This window comes from Neltuma alba, unplaced genomic scaffold, assembly GCF_004799145.2.
Source record: "Neltuma alba isolate B1F8T4 unplaced genomic scaffold, ASM479914v2 tig00012118_pilon, whole genome shotgun sequence".
Lineage (NCBI taxonomy): Eukaryota > Viridiplantae > Streptophyta > Magnoliopsida > Fabales > Fabaceae > Neltuma > Neltuma alba.
In genome coordinates, this window is record NW_021636670.1 from 390,571 (window position 1) to 408,940 (window position 18,370).

The window sequence follows — 18,370 nt, forward strand, 5'->3', positions numbered from 1 at the left end:
TTCAAGTCCCTTATTTGTCTTTTTGAAATTCAAGTGGTATTTTATTGTCATTTTCCCTAAAAAAATTAACTATTTATATAATAATAAATAATAAATTAAGAATAAAATAACATATTTATATTAATATAATTCACATTTAGAAATTTATATATTATTATTTTTTTAATTTTTAATGGAAATTGTTTCAGAGTTGGACATGAGATTTTCATCTCATATGTGAAATTATTTTGAACCATACATGAAATTTTCATCCCATATACCTCCTCGTTCAATTCTTTTGAAGTCATTTAATGTTTTTTCTTGTTCGAGAATCCCTTCACTCCTTCCGGGAGTAACTAGAAGTCAAGAACTAGTTTGTGATCTTACACTAACTACCTTGCTTTAAGTCCTCATATCTATGACGAAATGCTACAATATTTTCCAAAACCATAACAAGCAAATAAAAATTTTTAACAACAATCTACATGTTAGAAGTTAGACCTTATCACAATTATATGAATTAAACTTCTCAAAAATCACATATATTGATACTGTTAATCAAGAAAGTTATGAGAATTCACGTACTCGGTACTCCTTCTATAGATAAATGTGTAAAAGTTTAAATGTGAAGAAAATGAGGGAAAAAATTATAAGAAGAGTAAGATAATGAAAAATGACAACAAAGAAAAGTATAATGGGACAGATAAATACAGAAACAAATCTTTCCGTTGCTATGTGAGAAAATGGGAAAATGGTTTTCATGAAGATTGTTGTGGAGTTAGTTTGATTGATTTGGATCCTAACAATGAAAGGGTTTCCAAATTGAATGAAGGACTTGTTAACCGAAACAACAAGAGTTCGGCCAAAAAAAAAAAGTAAACAACAATGCCATAACGCACCATTTCAATGATTTCATCACACTGTTTTGGTTAACCCCATACATCACTCTCCCCAGCCAAGCCTATTTGCAGTGTAATGTATCAATTTTCAAGGAGCGCTCCTACACACAAAGGTTTTTTTTTTTTAAAAAAAATGGTTGAAAATAGAGGGGAGAAAAAGCAATCATTTAAGTGATTCAACAGTTATTTCTTTTTCTTTTAACCCTAGTTTTACTTTTTAACTTTTCTGTTGTTAACTTTAGGATTATTCTAATATCAGTTTTTTACAATTTTTTAAAATCTCATTTTACTTCGCTGACTATTTGCAACTTTTAAATTTATATTAGTTAATATCATTTTGTCTTTTTCTTAAAAAAACACTTATTTCTTTTAGTAAAACTGAATAAAACTAAACAGTGAAAAGACTTTATAATTACGAGGCGTTGTGATCCAACTCAATTTAGGGGGTGTTTGGCAATATGAAAACCATGGTTTCAGAAGCACTTTTCCGCAAAACGAGGCAAACTCCTCCACATGTTTACTTCGTAAACCGTAAAAACACTTCTGAAACCATGGTTTGGTTTCTATCCAAACACCCCTTTAGTTCCCAACAGTTGAGCTCATTTTAACTTCCAAAATTTAATTTATATCACCGGGAAAAAATAAACAATTAAATAGTATGTTGGGAGAATGGGATTAATCAATGACTCAATGATCCCTTTACTCAAAAAAAAAAAAAAAGACTCAATGATCCCATAAAAAAGATAAAAAGAAATAAAAAAGAGTCTCAACGATTATATTAATCATTATTTCGGTAAAAACTGTTTAAATTATTCCAAAAGTAGTCATATTAGCTCTAGGGAAATTTTCATCTCGAAAATCCATGTGTAGATAATAATTATTCTAAAGCATTTTATAAATTATCGTTGTTACTACTCAAAGTCATGACTGGCATTTACACATGATCAAATATTCTCCCTTCTAAAAGTTAGCTACTGCCACTAACTGAGACGATAAAACCCAGAAATTTCAGGTTGTCTTTCTTAAATGCCTAAAAGATAGCATCAATCCACAAAATGTTTGAAATTTACCGTCGTTGACAAATGACAACCACCAAAACAATACATATGTGAATTATATATCATTTCCATCCTCACCAATGGGATGAATGATTGCATTGATCTTTTACATTCATAGATTCCGAAGATGCAGAACAGCAATACTTCAGAACTGACTGATGCTGAATCCAAAAAGTAATGTTGACAAATAAATTGAATGACTGGGATCAGAAATCAAATTAGTAAAATAATGATAATCAAACAAATTAGAAAGTCCTCTAGTAATTCCTAATTTCATACATGATTGAAACAAGAGACAAAGTTGCAGCGCAAGTCATATGAGTATGGAGCTCCGAGAAAGGCGAGTTTGCACCTATAGCATAGACTTTAAAGCCCATTTTTTGGGGACTCACTATCAGTCGTTTCTCTTGCAGATGTCACTGCCAAGGCTTGTGAATTTTTCATTTCCTCCAACTGTCAAGGAAAATGGCATTTGGTGACTAAATCCTAAGACGGTGTAAACAGGACACTTCAAGCAACTATACAAGAGTTCATGAATTGTTTGAATAGCAACATATAAACACCCATAACAAAATTAACATGGTATACAAGTTAGATCTGTTAAGGCAAGGGAAGTAACAACTTCCACATATGTCATTACCCCACAATTTGCAAGTTACTCGTATACTGCATTCAGTAACAATAGAAATTTCTGGAGCAGTTATTAGTTTAGACAACCAACATCTTAAAGTGAGGCTATTGGCATAACAACAACATCTGGTAACAAAGGTTAAGAACTACTCCGTAAGGACGGGATGGAATGGATAATCCCATCAAACACAACAGATATGCAAGCGGCAGATTGTATAGATAAAGTTGCACATGAGATGAGTGGTATTCTCACATATTCTCAGAATCCCCTGCCCAGATGCACGGATATTTTGGCTAAGGAGGCTTGGCAAGTTAATGAAGAGTCTAGTCTCCTGATTTGCAACTTTGCTGTAATTTATCTATGTATTTACAGGGGAAAGCAGTATTTGTTAATTTTGGCATGGTCTGCTTTTCTTTGTGCTTGTCCCCCACAGCTGGTTGTGGGGCACATGCACACAGAGAGGAAGAATCAGCCCTGACCTAGGCAAATGGCCTCTGTTCCAAAACAGTTATACTGACGCAGTTAACCATAACACAGATGTTCCAAAACAGTTCTTTCCCTAGGCAAATGGCCTCTGTTCCCTTTTTCTTTCATCCATTACCATTGTCAATGGTTGCCAATTTTCTGCCACAATTTCCTATTCTTGTTGCTAACCAAATATTTCAAGTCATTATATCCCATGCTTCATACATTATAAGCAAGCATCATTTCTCTACCATCTTCAAGCCCAAGATGCCAACATCCCTAACTTGACACATAATCAACAGTTTGCGCTCGCAGACACAAAGAATGCTCCTAGTCATTTCAATATTATCCATTTCTTATAGAAAATAAGTAAGATGAGCATATCATGTTTTAAACTTTGAGCTACGTACAACTGACTAGATGAAACATACATGTTATATATGGAATGTATCAGAACTATTGATGTACCTATTACAAAAGAGCTTCATGGAACAGAGCAGTCGTTTATGGGTAATGTGCTGGTGTCTGGCGGTGAGTATGGGGTAGGATAGGCTTCTTTGATGACAAGAAAATCACATAATATGATGAAAAGATTGCAGGAGGCAATCAAACACCAGCACTGATATATCACTTATTTCCTAACACTTATAACCTTCGCTGTATACCAAGTAGATGCAAACTAAATTTTGAACAATAAATCTTTACACCTCTTTGGTTAATGGTAAAGCTTGAAGTTATCATGAAAAATTATAAACATGACTCCGTTAGTAGGTCAGACTTGAGTGAAGGCATTAAGATTTACAAGGGATTCATACCAATACAACAACTCATTCAAAAAAGTGTAAATGATTCAAGAGTACCTCTTTGCAGGTCTGCTGGTGTGCCACCAAAAGCTCATTATATTTCATTTGAAGATCGGACAATTCAGCTTGCAATTTTTCATATTCGGAGATAGAAGTACTGCCTAACTTTTGTTGAATGAACCTGAAAAGAGAAGTTTGTTATACATGTGACACACACAAATAGTATCATCTGAAGCTCAAGCCCTGAAAGTGGTTTATCTATTTGTGCGTTATCGCCTTAAAGTGATTTACACTAAGTATATGAAACTTGAATAGATCAAATTCAAATTTATTTTTTTTTTAAAAAAAAAAAGCAACAAAAGTAGAATGTACCACGAATTGAAGAGATACCAAATCTCCCAGCAAATTAAAAATGACTTCATTTTAGCCCAACTAATATTTATGTTCATACTGGTCTCTGGCACACAATTTTGCGCAAGCACATTGCAACAAAAACACACAGAAAACCATAAGATACTTACTCAAGGGCAGAGGAAGGCTTGTCATTTTGCTCATATAAAGCAACGAGAACTGGAAGACAGCAAAAGAGAGCAACAAAATGTTCCGCGAGTAAATTATTTGATGAAATGAAACAATTCAAAGAGCCATCAGTAACTCCAACAGACTCTTAAGTTGGGGAAGAAGTTAGAGAAACCTTTGGTGAGGGCATCCACAGCTCCGCTTGACTCCAGATATTTCCTGAACGCTTCCTTCTTCGCCTCTTTCTCCTGAATCAATATTCGCAGTGAGTTATGAAATTAACGAATCACCAGTTCTTAGAACATCAAACACGTACACTTTCATCATCGATAATCGGAATTCACAGAGAGAGAAAGAGAAGTTTATAACCTCTTTGTATCGCATCATGATCTTCTTTTCTTCACAACCACCAAACCAGATTTGGTAATGATGGTTGGAGTGGAGGGGATGGCCATGTTAATACAGAAAGCCAGGCAATGCTGCATTTATTTTAGTGGTGGGACCTGCCGTGGTCGACCGACCACATAATCCGAACCGTCCGTTGGGTCTAACGGTGGAGAAGCTTGGGGTCTGCAAAATGAATGTTATAAATAATTAAATAAAATAAAATAAAATATCGTTAGATTGTTTATCAGGCCGACTAACCTTATGCACTGGCCCTGCCTAATCACTTTGGGCTGAGTGAGGTCCATGCACTCCCACACAATACATCTTTTTTTTTTTTTAATAAGTATTAGTTTTATATAATTAAGTCTTGCAATATATTTCATGTGATAAATTAATTTTATATATCGGTATTATATGAAAATAATGTATAATAACCTATAATTTTAAAAGTGTAATTTTGATTTTTGGTTTTTTGTAAAGACTAAGACTAATTTATCTTTTCCATAGTAAATGCTAAAAATAGTTCCCATTCCCAAAACAAATTTTTCTTTTTGCTTTCAACTTTTTCCCCTAATATATATGAGAATTAATGACATAAAACAAGACAAGTTCATTTCATGCATAAATAACTATTCTTAGCCTTTTGTTTTTAACCGTAAATTTGTATGCAACCAAAATTATAAGTTTGTGGGAGAGAATATGTCCTTTGAGATAAAGAATATGCGGGGAAAAAAAATTTCAAATCATCCTTCTCAAATAATTAAAAGGGATAGCATTTTAAATCCAACATATATGAGCAGCTATTTGAATAAATGACATGAAACTTGACATGTTAATTTCATTAGCCTTTTGCTTTTCAACAGTACATTTCAAAGACCAGGAATATGGCCCAGAAATTTCAAATTATTTCCTAAAATGGCGAAATGCTACCACAATTATGTTCTGAAGAAAAACATGGATCCGATCACATCAATCTAGACAACATTTGAACTTCACTCCAATGACAACCTGTTGCCAATAACTATATCTAACAAATTTGTAACCTTCTAATGCGTAATTGGATTGCTACATTTCATGACAACCTGTTGCCAATAACTATATCTAACAAATTTGTAACCTTCTAATGCGTAATTGGATTGCTACATTTCATCATATCTTAAGTGAAGTTTAATTGTCATATCCATTACCTCGCTCACCAAGATCACCAAATAAATGTTAATACAATGAAAATTTTTAAGATAATAGCTATGAACTCTAACAACAACAACAAACCTTATCTTATTAAGTAAGATTGATTACATGAATGGTGTTGTACAATCCATATGTCCGATCCCAGTTAGTGAGATATGATTTGTTATTATTATTGTTTTAGAGCTATTCTATTATAATAGTTTCTTTAATAAGTTAGTTTCGGGGACATTTTCTTGCTGCGTTTTATTCCAAAACCCAAAAAAAAAAAAAAACTTCACAATAATGATTCGTCCTTCACGTGGCTGATTTTTTCCCCCCCAAAGAAAATCCGTGCGTCAATTATACATTATTATCATAGTCAACTTTTTTGGCCAAACTATTGTCACCCTCACCTAGATCAAAAATGGCATTGATATCTTACATTCACAGATTCCCAGGTTTAATAAACATAACTACTCACTACTTCCTCTTTAACAATGGTGCATGAAAGCATTACTTGTGGAACTAATTTTACCTGAGGAACTGACTGTTATTAACATCTTTGAAAGAAGCATCACATCTCACTCTCATCATCCAAAAATTTGTAGTTAACATTTAAATTGAATGCCTCGGATCAAAAATCAGATATAGCATACAATAATGACAGTGGCAACAAATTAGAAAGTCCTCGAGTATTTCCTAATTTCATACATGATTGAAGATATGGAAACAAGATCCTTGTTAAGTGCAGAGCCACCAACGATCTTCTTTATGCAATCTGAAAGTCTGGTATAGTAAAGCAACAGCTGAGTCAATGCAGCCCTTAAGATCTCCATGCCGCACAAGAAGTTGCTGAAAGAAGTAATCACATCTTTGTGCATCAACTCTATGGCAGCCTTCCATCTACTAGCAAAATCCTTCACCAGTGGCTCAACTTCGGCGACAGTTATGGGCTTATCGGAACTTGAAGTGGGGTCCTCAGCTGATATGTTATTACACATAATTAAGGCAAGTATCAGAAAAATACAAATTCAGACAAAAAGTCATGTGCTGTCATCTATTATGATACTCACAGGCTCTGGTCTTCACAAATTTGATTAAATCGTTAAAATGTTCTTGAAGCAATTCTTCCTGCAGGAATAAAAGACAATTTAAAGAAAACTGCAGATGAGGAGGGTCAAATGGTTGTATTCCCTATACTATAAGCATCCCTTCCTCTTTTGCAAGTTCTCCCAAAGCACTTAGATAAAGAAATAGTCAAACACCTAACTCGGTTCTTACAATCAAGACTTCATATGGTGAGTTTAGACATGAACACTCCATGACAAGACATGCTAAATTAATGCCGGCTTTAAACCTCTGAAATCTATATTTTTTCCCTTACTGAGACCAGATATATTAAAGAAAATGATTGCAGTTACCACAAATAAGGCTGTATTGCTCTTCAGAAGCTCCTCAAAGTGCATTTGAATTTTTCCACCTTCGGGACCCGCTTCCTGGAATCAGACAGGATGAAAATTTTCAGTTGCCAAGGCTAAGAAAAGGAGCAGCTCATGATCATCAGTGTTTGTGTGAACCACATCCCCTATAAAAAATGAAATAAAGGATCAATTCACAGATTCTACCTTTAGGACAGCAATAGTCATATCATAATTGTTTATAAGAAAAACAGTTTGCAGCTTCGGTTTTGGAAAATTCTTGGCAAGCTTGATAAGTAAGTCGTCAACAGCCATTCTCAATCGCTCCAAATTCAATTCAAGCTGAAACATATATAAGGAGAAAGATTGTATCACCAATTCACAAAAGAAACTTTCATGCCTCTTAGTTTTTTTTTTTAATTACACTGACCTGGCCATCCCCATACTCAACATTTAAGTGGATAAGGGAAGCTGTAAACTCAGCATAACGTCTCATGACATAGTGAGGGTGTACATCATCTTCCCATAATGTCTTTACATTTGCATTACGCAGGCTGCTGAGGTGCATGTCAAATACCATCTTAAAACGAGGCCATAGGGAAATATTGACCTGCCATTGTAAGATCCAAAATCTATTATGGATCAAGCTTAACTCTGTATGATGTACATGCCTATTGACACTTTTTAATCAGTTATATCCATTAAAACCATCAAATTGCAGGTCCATTTAAATCCAGACTTCATACTTGAGCTGGAATTCATACATGACAATAAATATGCAGTAAGTGAGAGAAATATAAGGAAATCAAAATACACTCCACAATACGTCTAACAATCTTTAGCTATTCTTAAAATATATAGAGCAGTCATGCAACATATCAATAGTTCAATCTAGAAGATGGGGGAGACGAAAATTTTATAAGACTTCATATTCCAGCAATTTTACATTCCAATCATGCTTGGAGTTGCACTCCAAACAACAACAAGCAGCTTCATCCCACTAGCTCTACTCCAAAATGATTAATAATTGAAATAAATGAAGTGATAGTGCAGGACCGTTAGTTATTATTTTGACCATATTATAGTACTACTAGCTAAGACTATGAATTAAAAGGAGCTTACATTTCGCTATGTACTAGGTGAGCTCTTTCCATTCAAATTAAAGGGAGCTTACATTTCGCTATGTACTAGGTGAGCTCTTTCCGTTTATTCATTAATTCTTTGTGTATACATGTTGTTTATTCTGCTATCCTACATGTCATTTATAGAGAGCATAGCTGGGGTGTATGTGTAAGCCTATTTATATCTTGATAGTGTGAATAAATCATCTGCACCTGCATTCTTTTCTGCTATTTTCTCTGATTTCAATTCTCTGCTAAGCATTAAGCAATGAGGCAGTTTCCTAACTTACATCCTTGATTTCAACCACTCCAATTGTACATAAAGCTAGATTGGCCCAACACAAATCCTACAGTTACTCATGAATCCTCATCCATTCACCAGAAAAATTTATCAGGTATCAAACATGATTAAGAGAGCCTTGTTTAGATAAATATATAGACAATGCAAACTGACCTTGTCAAAGTAAGAATCCAAGCATGGGATCCTCCTTCGAGACATAATGAGCTGAAAAGAACAGGCAAGTCAGCTACAGATTAAGTAGATTATTTGAAGTTGCACAAAAAATATTTGCCAAATGGCAGTGAATCTTTTTTTTTTTTTTTGTGAAAAATTGCTGCGGGAAAAAGATGTGTTAAAGCCATGTCAACAAAATTTATTTAAAATCTTATAGTCCAATCAGTGTAGTTAAAGGTGTTCATGTCAGAGTTTAAAGCACTTAGGTAAGGTACTGAGAAAAGCCCAGTGACTTTCACACTATGAGAAGGGCCAACTTCAGCCAAGCACTTTCCTGGCGGTGGCTTTGGTGCTTCTAGCATCAATCAAGGCAAGCCCCCAATGCATGTGTAATTTGAAGGTTGAAAGGAAATGGGCAACTTAGAAGATCAAGCCACATATTCAAAAGAAAGGTCATAGGTACAATAAGAAACTATAAAATCCAGTCTGAGAGGCCAAAAGAATGAGATAAAATAATATTAGAGGTGCATTTGATGATTATTATGTTTGATTAGTCAAATGTTGGCATGAATTTACCACTTTTGTTTATATAGCATACTTTTAGCTTTTTCCTGTTTAAATATGCTTATAATTAAATAGTTTCTTCGTTTTTTCCCTTGCTCATAAATAATGTTTCCCTAAAAAATGTTTAATAATAGTGGGTTAGGGCGATCCTTTTGTAAATTTAGTCCTCCATGATTTGGAGGGGAAAAAAGTTCATGAAAAACGACATTAAAAAAAAAAAAAAAACTTGACACATTAAGACTTTTTTCAATTAAAGGAGCAACAACAACGGTCTAAATTCACAAAAAAAAAAAAAATTACACGCTACCACATCACAAGCTCAGTGTATTAAGACTTAAAAATAAAAAATTTGAATCTTATCATCAAGAAGTGGGAGATGATTTATGCAAGGCTATCTAATCTCCTCTCTCAAAAATCAATATCATACTGTTCGTTACCTGATGTTGACGTATTATGCATATCATAAGCATCAGTCCTATAGCATCGTAGCAATTTTGAAGTATTAAACTGAAGTGCTCATCAATGACACCAAAAGGACCTGAAAATATCAAATATCAAATATCAAATAAAGTCATTTGATTCTCCTAATGTTTTAGAGCTCCCATCATCTTCAGGCTCTTATGTGTGAGAAAATTATGCTTACTCAAAAGATTTACTACCTCTAGTCCTTAATATAAGAGCTAGTTAACTAATTTGGAGATATTAAGAAAATTAGTTAAATTAGTTATTTGTCACAAATGTCTATTGGTGTTCCTAAACTGTCCTCTTCAATCATGTGCATTGGATGATTGGATTTATCCCTTGGTGGAAACCTTTTACAAATAATAGGGATATTTTGGGGGAAAATGGGAGAAAAAGGGGATTAAGGTCTTATATTCAGAACCAAATCCAACCTCTCAACTAGCTATTAAGGACCAGAGGTAGTATTAAATAACTATAACAAATTTAACAGTGAACATAAAAAAAGTTCATTCCGAGCATCATAACCAAGCACTAGTTTACAACTGTTTAAATGTTAAGTAGAAAACACAAAAATATTTAGAAACTTCAAAAGTTATACCTGAGAAGATTTCATAAAATATAGATTCCTCCATGAAGAAAACATCACAGAAATGATATCTGCAGATGAAAGAATATAATGTCAACACGCACATGGCTGAAGATTTTAAGAGAATTATCATTTTATATAACAATATTAAGAGGCGCAGAAAACTGCGAAGTACTCAGAAGTAGCAGTATCCATGAGCAGCTTCTGCAGGCTCCTGAACAAGACCTCATATGGATATTTAGTGGAGCTGGCTTCAGCTATATGGGGAATCAATGCAGGTTCATCAATTTCCTGGTACCAATACAACAATTAGCAGACTTTCAATTCTAAATAGTTATCCAAAAGTCCCTAAAATTTGTGAAGATCAGAATCATCTATAAACTCATTAGCTCCTATTAACTATACCATAGCAGGAAAAATTCACCTGTCCAACAAAAGAAAAGTAAATGCTTTCTAATATAACTTCATTCCATCTCATATCAAAGCAAAATAAAATTTATAGATCACTTTATAAAACAAGTAACAGAAAGCTGGAGCCTCGGAAAGGATCCCACTTATGTTTCTTTGTCTTCACAAATTGTTAACTTTATTTCAAGCACTCCTTGAGCAGAACCATTGACACCAGTAAAAACACAGATTTCTTGGCCAATTCAGTGAGCACTTAGAAAAAGAATCATCTGCAAAATATTCCTTTCTAAACTGACTTGTAACTATTGTAGGAAAAAATAAAAGGAATTCTCTGGTCTTTCACAAATGATGGAAGGCCTATAGGCAAGAGGCAAAATAAATTTACACACACCCCCCAGATCTGAGGAGAATATACAGTGATACCCTTAAGATCTAAAATGTTTACAATACAACAAAAAATAAAATAAAACTTTACTCCCACAGTACCTTTAATATATTGATCCTATCACCAAGAGCAAAAACTGCAGATCGGTTCTTCAATGGTTCCCAGACTCTTGTAAAGAGCCCAGTGCTTCTTGTCTCCACACCAATTAAATCATTGGATGTCGCAATATCCAACTGTAGTTTCTCTAGAGCTTGTATGTAAGCTCGAAAATGTGCACTAAGAACCTGCAAAAATACAGCAGAATTAAATGCTTAACTAGGCAATATATTTAGCATGCAAGAAATCCCAGGAATAAGTATTAAGCATTGATAATCCAGAGCAAAGATTAACAATAAAATAATTGATCAACATGGATCCAAAGTGACAGCTACCAGACAGCATTTATCTGTATCAGGCTGAAACTGAGCTCCTTTCAGTCTCAAATGCTGTCCATACCTAGATTCAAACTCCATTGGGAAAAGAAAAATTGTATTTTTTGGCACTTAGGTATAGAAAACCAAATTAAATAAAATCTAATCTGATGGCACATTGGACACAATGATGACATAAATTTCATTAGAAAAGTCTCCCACTCGGGAAAAATAATCAAAAATAATTGCATCTTGAGCAACCAAACCTTCTCCAGCCATTAAGTTTCCAACATTTTGGTCAAGGAAAATATTCATTTAATATTCTGATTACAACAGTTACCTTGTTCATTGTATCAATGTATGCTGCACGAACTTCATTGTATACCTCCTTGCCATGTTCCTTGAGAAAGGAAACAATATACCTACATTCGCATGCTCCCAATTGTTAGGTTTACAAGAAACCCATAGTTAACAAACAACCACAATGACTTCCACATTCAAAAGCAACCAAGTGGAAAAAGATTGACTACATTTCACATCATTCTCCTCTTGGCTGGCTAAACAGACGTGTGTGAATCTGACAAGCAAAAAAGTAAACCAGAAAAGAAAACCCTGAGAATATTGAGCAACTACATTCTACAAAATCATCAAATACTTTTTGTAAGCACAATCACCGCTGTTTTAGCTACCTGCTTCCAAGGCTGAAAAATAATAAGTTAAACCTAAATAAATTCAAACCCAAGGGAGCAATGATGCCAATACATGACACAAATAAGTTGCATAAGATGCAAACACTGCAACAGATGGAGATAACTAGCATTGAAATGCAATCTCAAGTGTCATGCTCGACACGATGCAGCTCCACTTTTATGCATCACAGTTCATAGTTTAATCCTATACAATATCCAGTCAAAAAACTTAAGGTTGAACATATTTGATTAGAAAATAGAAACTCTTGCTCAAGGGAGATGCATTTGAAGAAAATTAAACAAGCAAACACATGTAGCCATTATTTGAGGTAATAAATAAGAGCTTATTGAACTCATCCATTTAAAATTGGAAAACGATTTTGTGAAAATTTGTTATGAAGCAAAACCAGCTTCATAGAGGGAGAGTCATTCAGACAAAAGTCCAAACAAATAATGACTTGCAAGAATTTCATCCCAGTGAAAGAAGAAGAAAAAAAATTGTAACTAGATGTTGAAGCAAACAAAATATCTATTGATCAAATAAATATTAGGATGAAAATTGAAGCATCTAGGGAAAAGGTGAAACTCACTTGTATTTTAACAGGACACTTTGTTGAAGAATTTGGATATTTGTTTTGGGTTTTCTTAGCGCATAGAGTTTCTGAACAATGAAGTCAAACACCTGTGAAAAATTAGCCATAGTGAAGTTAATTGTTAGCAGATGGCATCTCACATTAAGAAAAATAAATACGTGCAAGATATTTATATAAGATTATAAAAGAAACAAAGGAAGTCCTACGATCACAGTAATAGGATCAAATAACCTTTGAAACTGCTTTCTGACGGAGTTTTTCAAGCTCAGGTTGAACATCTTTTAGAGCTTTTGAAGCCTTAACCATTGGGTCCACTTCTACAAACTTCAGTTTCTTACTCAAAATCTCAAGAGTTCGCATATATTCCTCATTGACCTGAATTCCAAAGAGAAGAAGAAAGCTACAAGGGTATACTGAGCAATGTGCACATCAGGTGCGGTTGATGCAGATGAAATGAATAACATTTACTTTAATAACGATTAAAAAAAAAAATTGCTTTTGATCAATATTAGAACGCCGTGGAAGAAATAGAAGAGACATCTTATCAAAAAGTCACAATAACTTGTCAATCAAAGTCCCATGCCCGAAAAAGGGAATCGTTCCATATATCTTCAATATGGCCATACTTAACGACATCTAGAATTATGTCAACTGCTCAATTAAACAATGTTACAAGTTTCACAGAGAGAGAGAGAGAGAACTGAAATGCTAAGAACAAATAAAGATCTTGAGCCCTAAGTTTTCATTCCATAAGGGCTTGATCACTTGAATGATACAGGTTGTGGTAACGAGAAATTACAGGAGTCTATCATGTACACATGCAGAAATTCAGAAACTTCAAGAATTAATTAAGAGAGATCCTCAATTAAAACTGCCTCTTCAACACCTCAAAAAGCTGAAATAGATGTTGAGATCAAATCAAGAAGCAAAGAGTGCTACAGGAAATGATTATATGCTTGTTGCACCAACAAAATCAACAAATTCAATATTGGTGAGTGGGTTGAGGAATATAGACCTCTCCATCAACAATTATATCCACCATCCTTGGAGGGACTATTATGTCTTCCACAAACTCAGCCAATTTGGATTCAGCTACCTGTTGCAAGAAAACTATCGGTCAAAGAACATATTACACAAGTTAGGGGGAAGGGCTTACAAATTCTTATCAGAGAGATTGATTCAACAGTCAAATAGCAATCAGCGTTAGGCTCTTTTTTTGCAGATCAAAATGACAGTATAATACAAGATACTAGTGATTTAGTTTATATGGTGCCGGGCAGGAGTGATCACCATTATCAACATTTTTTTTTTTTGTATAAAACAATGTTCATACCTTACGATTCTTAAGCCGCAAACCCATATCCATAGACTTCTCCTGGAGAATCTTTATGTCTGAACTGATAGAACCAATTTCAGCCTGGAAACCAAATTAAATATTCACAAAGAAATTCCATTCAAAATTCAAAGTAGTCCTTCAAACTATTTTGTAGTAAGTGCGAGCTCATAAAAGTTAAGCCACAGATAGCAAGAGCAGACAGCTTCAGCTATGATTTTGACATCTTTTTTATCATCTCCAACATAAAAACATACATATAACCAAGGATATGCAGGTTAAGTTAGAAACTTTGATGCAGTGACTATCTAATATAACATAGAGATTGAGGAAAAATTACAAAGGCGACCCATCAATTTGACTAATTTTATGAGTGGAAAACTGCTTCCTCACCATATATGCTGAAATAGAGAACTCTTCAACTTACATAAAAATAGAAAAGTGAAGACATTATGTGCTATCTCTATCCTGATAAATGCTCATATATCCTAGGTGCTCAAAGTGTCAGCATACCTGAAATCCACCAAGAAGAGTTTCCATTTGTGACAAGATGTTATCACAATCTCGAATCTGATCATGAAGAGAGACTAGATTATCACTTTCCCTAATATAATCCTGCAGCGTTTGGAACATTGGGGAATACTAAATGATTAGTATGCTGTCCATAATCACGGAACAAAACATGATTATTGGTAAGGAGTAACTGACATAATAATAATTATACAATAAAGGATAAAAGATCTACGGCCTTTTTGGTATCCATCACAAATGAATAAGCATTCACAAACGTCAGAAAATTAACCACATACCTGAATTGAATCCAATTCCACTTTACGCAAATTGACCTCAACACCTTTCGTGTAATCCCTCATTTTTGTACCTTTAGATAATATGTTTGCAACTACCTAGACAAGAAAAACAAAGTTAATAATTATGCCTATACATCAATGTAGTTGCAGAAGAGAAATTGGAAGAGGCGAGGGAAATTTGGAAATATTTAAACAATGTGTATTGTAACCACAGACCAGAAGAAATTAGCTTTGTTCATAAAACTGAAAACTTATGGGTGCATAACGTGCCGAGTGAATATAAATTGCATGCCATGATATATGTTTTGGAAGTTCAATCCACGAGTCATATCTGTGTATGTGTTTCATTGGTTAACAGACTAAACGTCAGTCTAATTACTGCAAAAGCGCAGTGCACAAGAAAGTGCTTTTGGATTCAATATCAGGCCATATCCTAACTTAAATACCCATTGCTAAGAGAAAACAGACATGCTTGCGGTGCAATTAATCAAATTAAATGCCAGAAGAGGGGGAAATTTAGCACAACAGCACAAGTAATTTCTCCGCAGTAGAGCTTTATTGAGAGAAGAAGTACAAACATCACAGGCAAAAACGTTATTGTTACTAGAAGCAGAATGCAGAAAGCATGTTATGTCTATCTATAGTCATGCACGATAACCACGCCTGCTCCTTGTGATCCATTTCGCAAGTATCTTAATTACCAGACTTCCCGAAACACTGATCATTAAATTACTTACTTCATCATTTTTACATTCTTCCAGTTCCTGTTGCAGTCCCTCCAACGATATATCATCACTGCATCAAAATGATTTTGATTCAAACACCTCAGATAAAACTTTCACATAAATCAGGATGGCAAAGAAATCTTCAAACCTGCTTAGATCCTCTTCGACAGTTAAGTCTCCAACAAAAGCTCCCAAGTCAAATCCATTCTTCGGTGTATCGTTATTTTCACCAACAGAAGGACTCTGCATACCAGTAAATCACTCACAAACAAACAAAAAAGGGGGGGGGGAAAAGGACAAACTAACGCATGCTCTCGTAAGTAATTGATAATTGTCTGTGAATCAAGAATAAACGCGGAAATTGCAAGATGAAAAGTTTAAAGACGGAGCTGCTTATGGTAATTCTGATCTTCAATAGAGAAAAAAATCAGGACTTGTAGATAAGTTAGCAGTCAGTACCACTGTGGCTTCGGCAATCTCAGGCATCTTGTTCGAGCAGCTTAATTGCAGAACCAAGCTATCAGTTTTGGATGAATTTCTCAAGAGAAGGAGCACAGAGCACTCAACGGCATCATCCAATACATACTAATAATGGGGCCGTTGCCCGCTAGCACGTAGATTTTACGAAGGAAGTAGAATTAAGTCGGGCTGAGATCTGGGGAGCTGATCAGCGATTTCCCCAGCACCAAAAATAAAAGAAAGAAAAAAGGAAAATAACTATAATTACCGGACAGATCCAACGACGTTAGTGCAGGTTTTACTTTTTTTGAAAGCACAAAGAAAAAAAAAGAGGAGAAAATCATGCCTCTGATTTTGTTTTGTATTTGAAATTTCGAATATTATAAATCGAATAGAGATAGCTCTCTTAACATGATTTTTTTATCTACAGAATTTAAAGGCTTAACATTGTTTTCTTTTATTCAATCACCTTCCATTACTAAATTTTAATTCAATTTACATTAAAAATAAATGAAAATAAATGGGAAGGTTGTAGAGACCGGTAGACCTTCAATTATACTTGCTGAAGGCTCATGAAAATTTGGAACATGAGACCTCACTTGCTGCTCAAAAGGTTAAATTTTCAAATAAAAATAATATGTGCCCTTGTAAGCTAGGGCATATGGCTTAAAAAAAAATTTTGAATGATTGTTTAGACTTAATTACATAGAACCTATTTAGAATAATTTATAAATAATTTTTTTAATCATTATTTATAGAATATAAAATAAGTATGTGATCGAGATGTAATGTCCTCTTCCAAATGTTTGGTTAGTTTATTTAGATAATCCTAATATGTTAGGATTACATCATACAAGATAATAGAGATTACACTTCTAAAAATGGGAATCACAATGTGAGAATCAATAAAAAGATATTATTTGCTCCAGCCTTCTTCATTATCTTTCTCTTTGGTTCATTTTAATTAAATATTAATAATAAATTTAGTTTTACCATTCTTAATGTTGTACCAAATAACTTTTTTGTAATCATCATTGCATTACATTACATTTCTAGTTATTACATCCCATTGCATTTCCACTTATTCCATGAACCAAACGGGGCAATAACTTTTGAAGCATCCGAGGAGCAATCCAGAGACAAATGTACATGATGAACTTGAGTTTAGTAGCTGATATTTTAGCTACGGAGGTGTTGAACTCTAGGGATGGGGTTAGGCTCTTCTCTGTTTTTACTTCATAACGAACCGTCATGGTATATGATGAACTTGAGTTTTTAATTCATAAAAAAGAAAACACGATGAAGAAATTATGAGGCGATGTATGGCGTGACCTGGGTATCAATATATTACCTCCTATCCTAATTATAAGAACCAGTTGACTAATTTGAGGAGATTAAGAAAGTAAGTTGAGTTAGTTATTTGTTTTAAATATGTGTCGTCTTTCCTAAAATATCTTTACTAATCAAGTGTACTGACTAGAATTATCATTATTAGAAGGGCTAATTTGAAAAAAAAAAAAGTATAAATATAAGAGACAAAATGAATTAGAGTCTTATATTTAAAACCGAAATAAAAGTTAAACAAGATCTTATATTAAGGACCAGAGGTAGTATTCCGCAAGAAGTTTGAAATCCTCACCAACATGTGGGCTTTGTGGTCTGGACTTTGGGATCTCAAACTGGGCCCATTGAGCTATGTATTTGGGTTTTAATGTATCAGAAATTTTGAAGGGGGCCCAGTTCAAAGCCACTTCTCATCTTAAAAAAAAATTGCAATATACTAGAGTTGGTGTATAATTGGCGTGTAAACTTGGTTGTCTCATAACACACACTCATATATAATATGATTATCATGCTGGATGATGTAGAGAGTTAGAGCATAAATTGGATCAATGAGGTAATCAACTTTGTATTGTAAGAAATCATTTTGTAACTATATGTGGCTTTGGCTTCTCAAATCATTGTGTTTTTTTTTTAGTAAAAAAGAACATATTTGTCAAAGGGAATCAAAGAACAAATTGCTCTATTTAACCCCCACTAATC

General features: G+C 34.0%; 2 protein-coding genes across 3 annotated transcripts; both read right to left on the reverse strand.

The window, feature by feature from the left end:
• Window positions 1-1,884: 1,884 nt before the first annotated feature.
• LOC114723026 (c-Myc-binding protein homolog) lies at window positions 1,885-4,817 on the reverse strand. Of its 2 annotated transcripts, none has more exons than XM_028909167.1 (5): window positions 4,724-4,817; window positions 4,530-4,602; window positions 4,357-4,405; window positions 3,893-4,016; window positions 1,885-2,389 (listed from the first exon to the last, which is right to left on the reverse strand). In XM_028909167.1, exons 1-5 carry the CDS (start codon window positions 4,739-4,741, stop codon window positions 2,303-2,305), a joined length of 351 nt encoding a protein of 116 aa, XP_028765000.1. In that variant the 5' UTR covers window positions 4,742-4,817; the 3' UTR covers window positions 1,885-2,302. The 2 variants fall into 2 exon arrangements, with proteins under 2 accessions (XP_028765000.1, XP_028764999.1); XM_028909166.1 differs by having other exon boundaries at window positions 4,357-4,438.
• Window positions 4,818-6,418: 1,601 nt separating this feature from the next.
• LOC114723022 (vacuolar protein sorting-associated protein 52 A) lies at window positions 6,419-16,467 on the reverse strand. Its single transcript, XM_028909163.1, has 20 exons — window positions 16,328-16,467; window positions 16,017-16,111; window positions 15,881-15,938; window positions 15,144-15,239; window positions 14,848-14,949; window positions 14,335-14,418; window positions 14,017-14,097; window positions 13,233-13,376; window positions 12,999-13,090; window positions 12,060-12,141; window positions 11,411-11,593; window positions 10,692-10,807; window positions 10,529-10,587; window positions 9,906-10,006; window positions 8,905-8,955; window positions 7,760-7,939; window positions 7,537-7,671; window positions 7,333-7,407; window positions 6,985-7,042; window positions 6,419-6,893 (listed from the first exon to the last, which is right to left on the reverse strand). The coding sequence occupies exons 1-20, from the start codon at window positions 16,352-16,354 to the stop codon at window positions 6,589-6,591; spliced, it is 2,124 nt and encodes a 707-aa protein (XP_028764996.1). The 5' UTR covers window positions 16,355-16,467; the 3' UTR covers window positions 6,419-6,588.
• Between the last annotated feature and the right edge of the window lie 1,903 nt (window positions 16,468-18,370).

Excerpts from the sequence above, each read along its gene's own strand:
- LOC114723026 (XM_028909166.1), bottom strand. Across the intron at positions 4,439-4,529 it reads TGTGGATGCCCTCACCAAAG|AACATTTTGTTGCTCTCTTT; the intron begins GTTTCTCTAACT and ends ATTTACTCGCGG. Across the intron at positions 4,017-4,356 it reads AAGCCTTCCTCTGCCCTTGA|GTTCATTCAACAAAAGTTAG; the intron begins GTAAGTATCTTA and ends TTCTCTTTTCAG.
- LOC114723022 (XM_028909163.1), bottom strand. The coding sequence starts at position 16,354 with ATGCCTGAGATTGCCGAAGCCACAGTG. Across the intron at positions 15,240-15,880 it reads AAGAATGTAAAAATGATGAA|GTAGTTGCAAACATATTATC; the intron begins GTAAGTAATTTA and ends TTTCTTGTCTAG. Across the intron at positions 7,672-7,759 it reads TTGAGTATGGGGATGGCCAG|CTTGAATTGAATTTGGAGCG; the intron begins GTCAGTGTAATT and ends TATATGTTTCAG.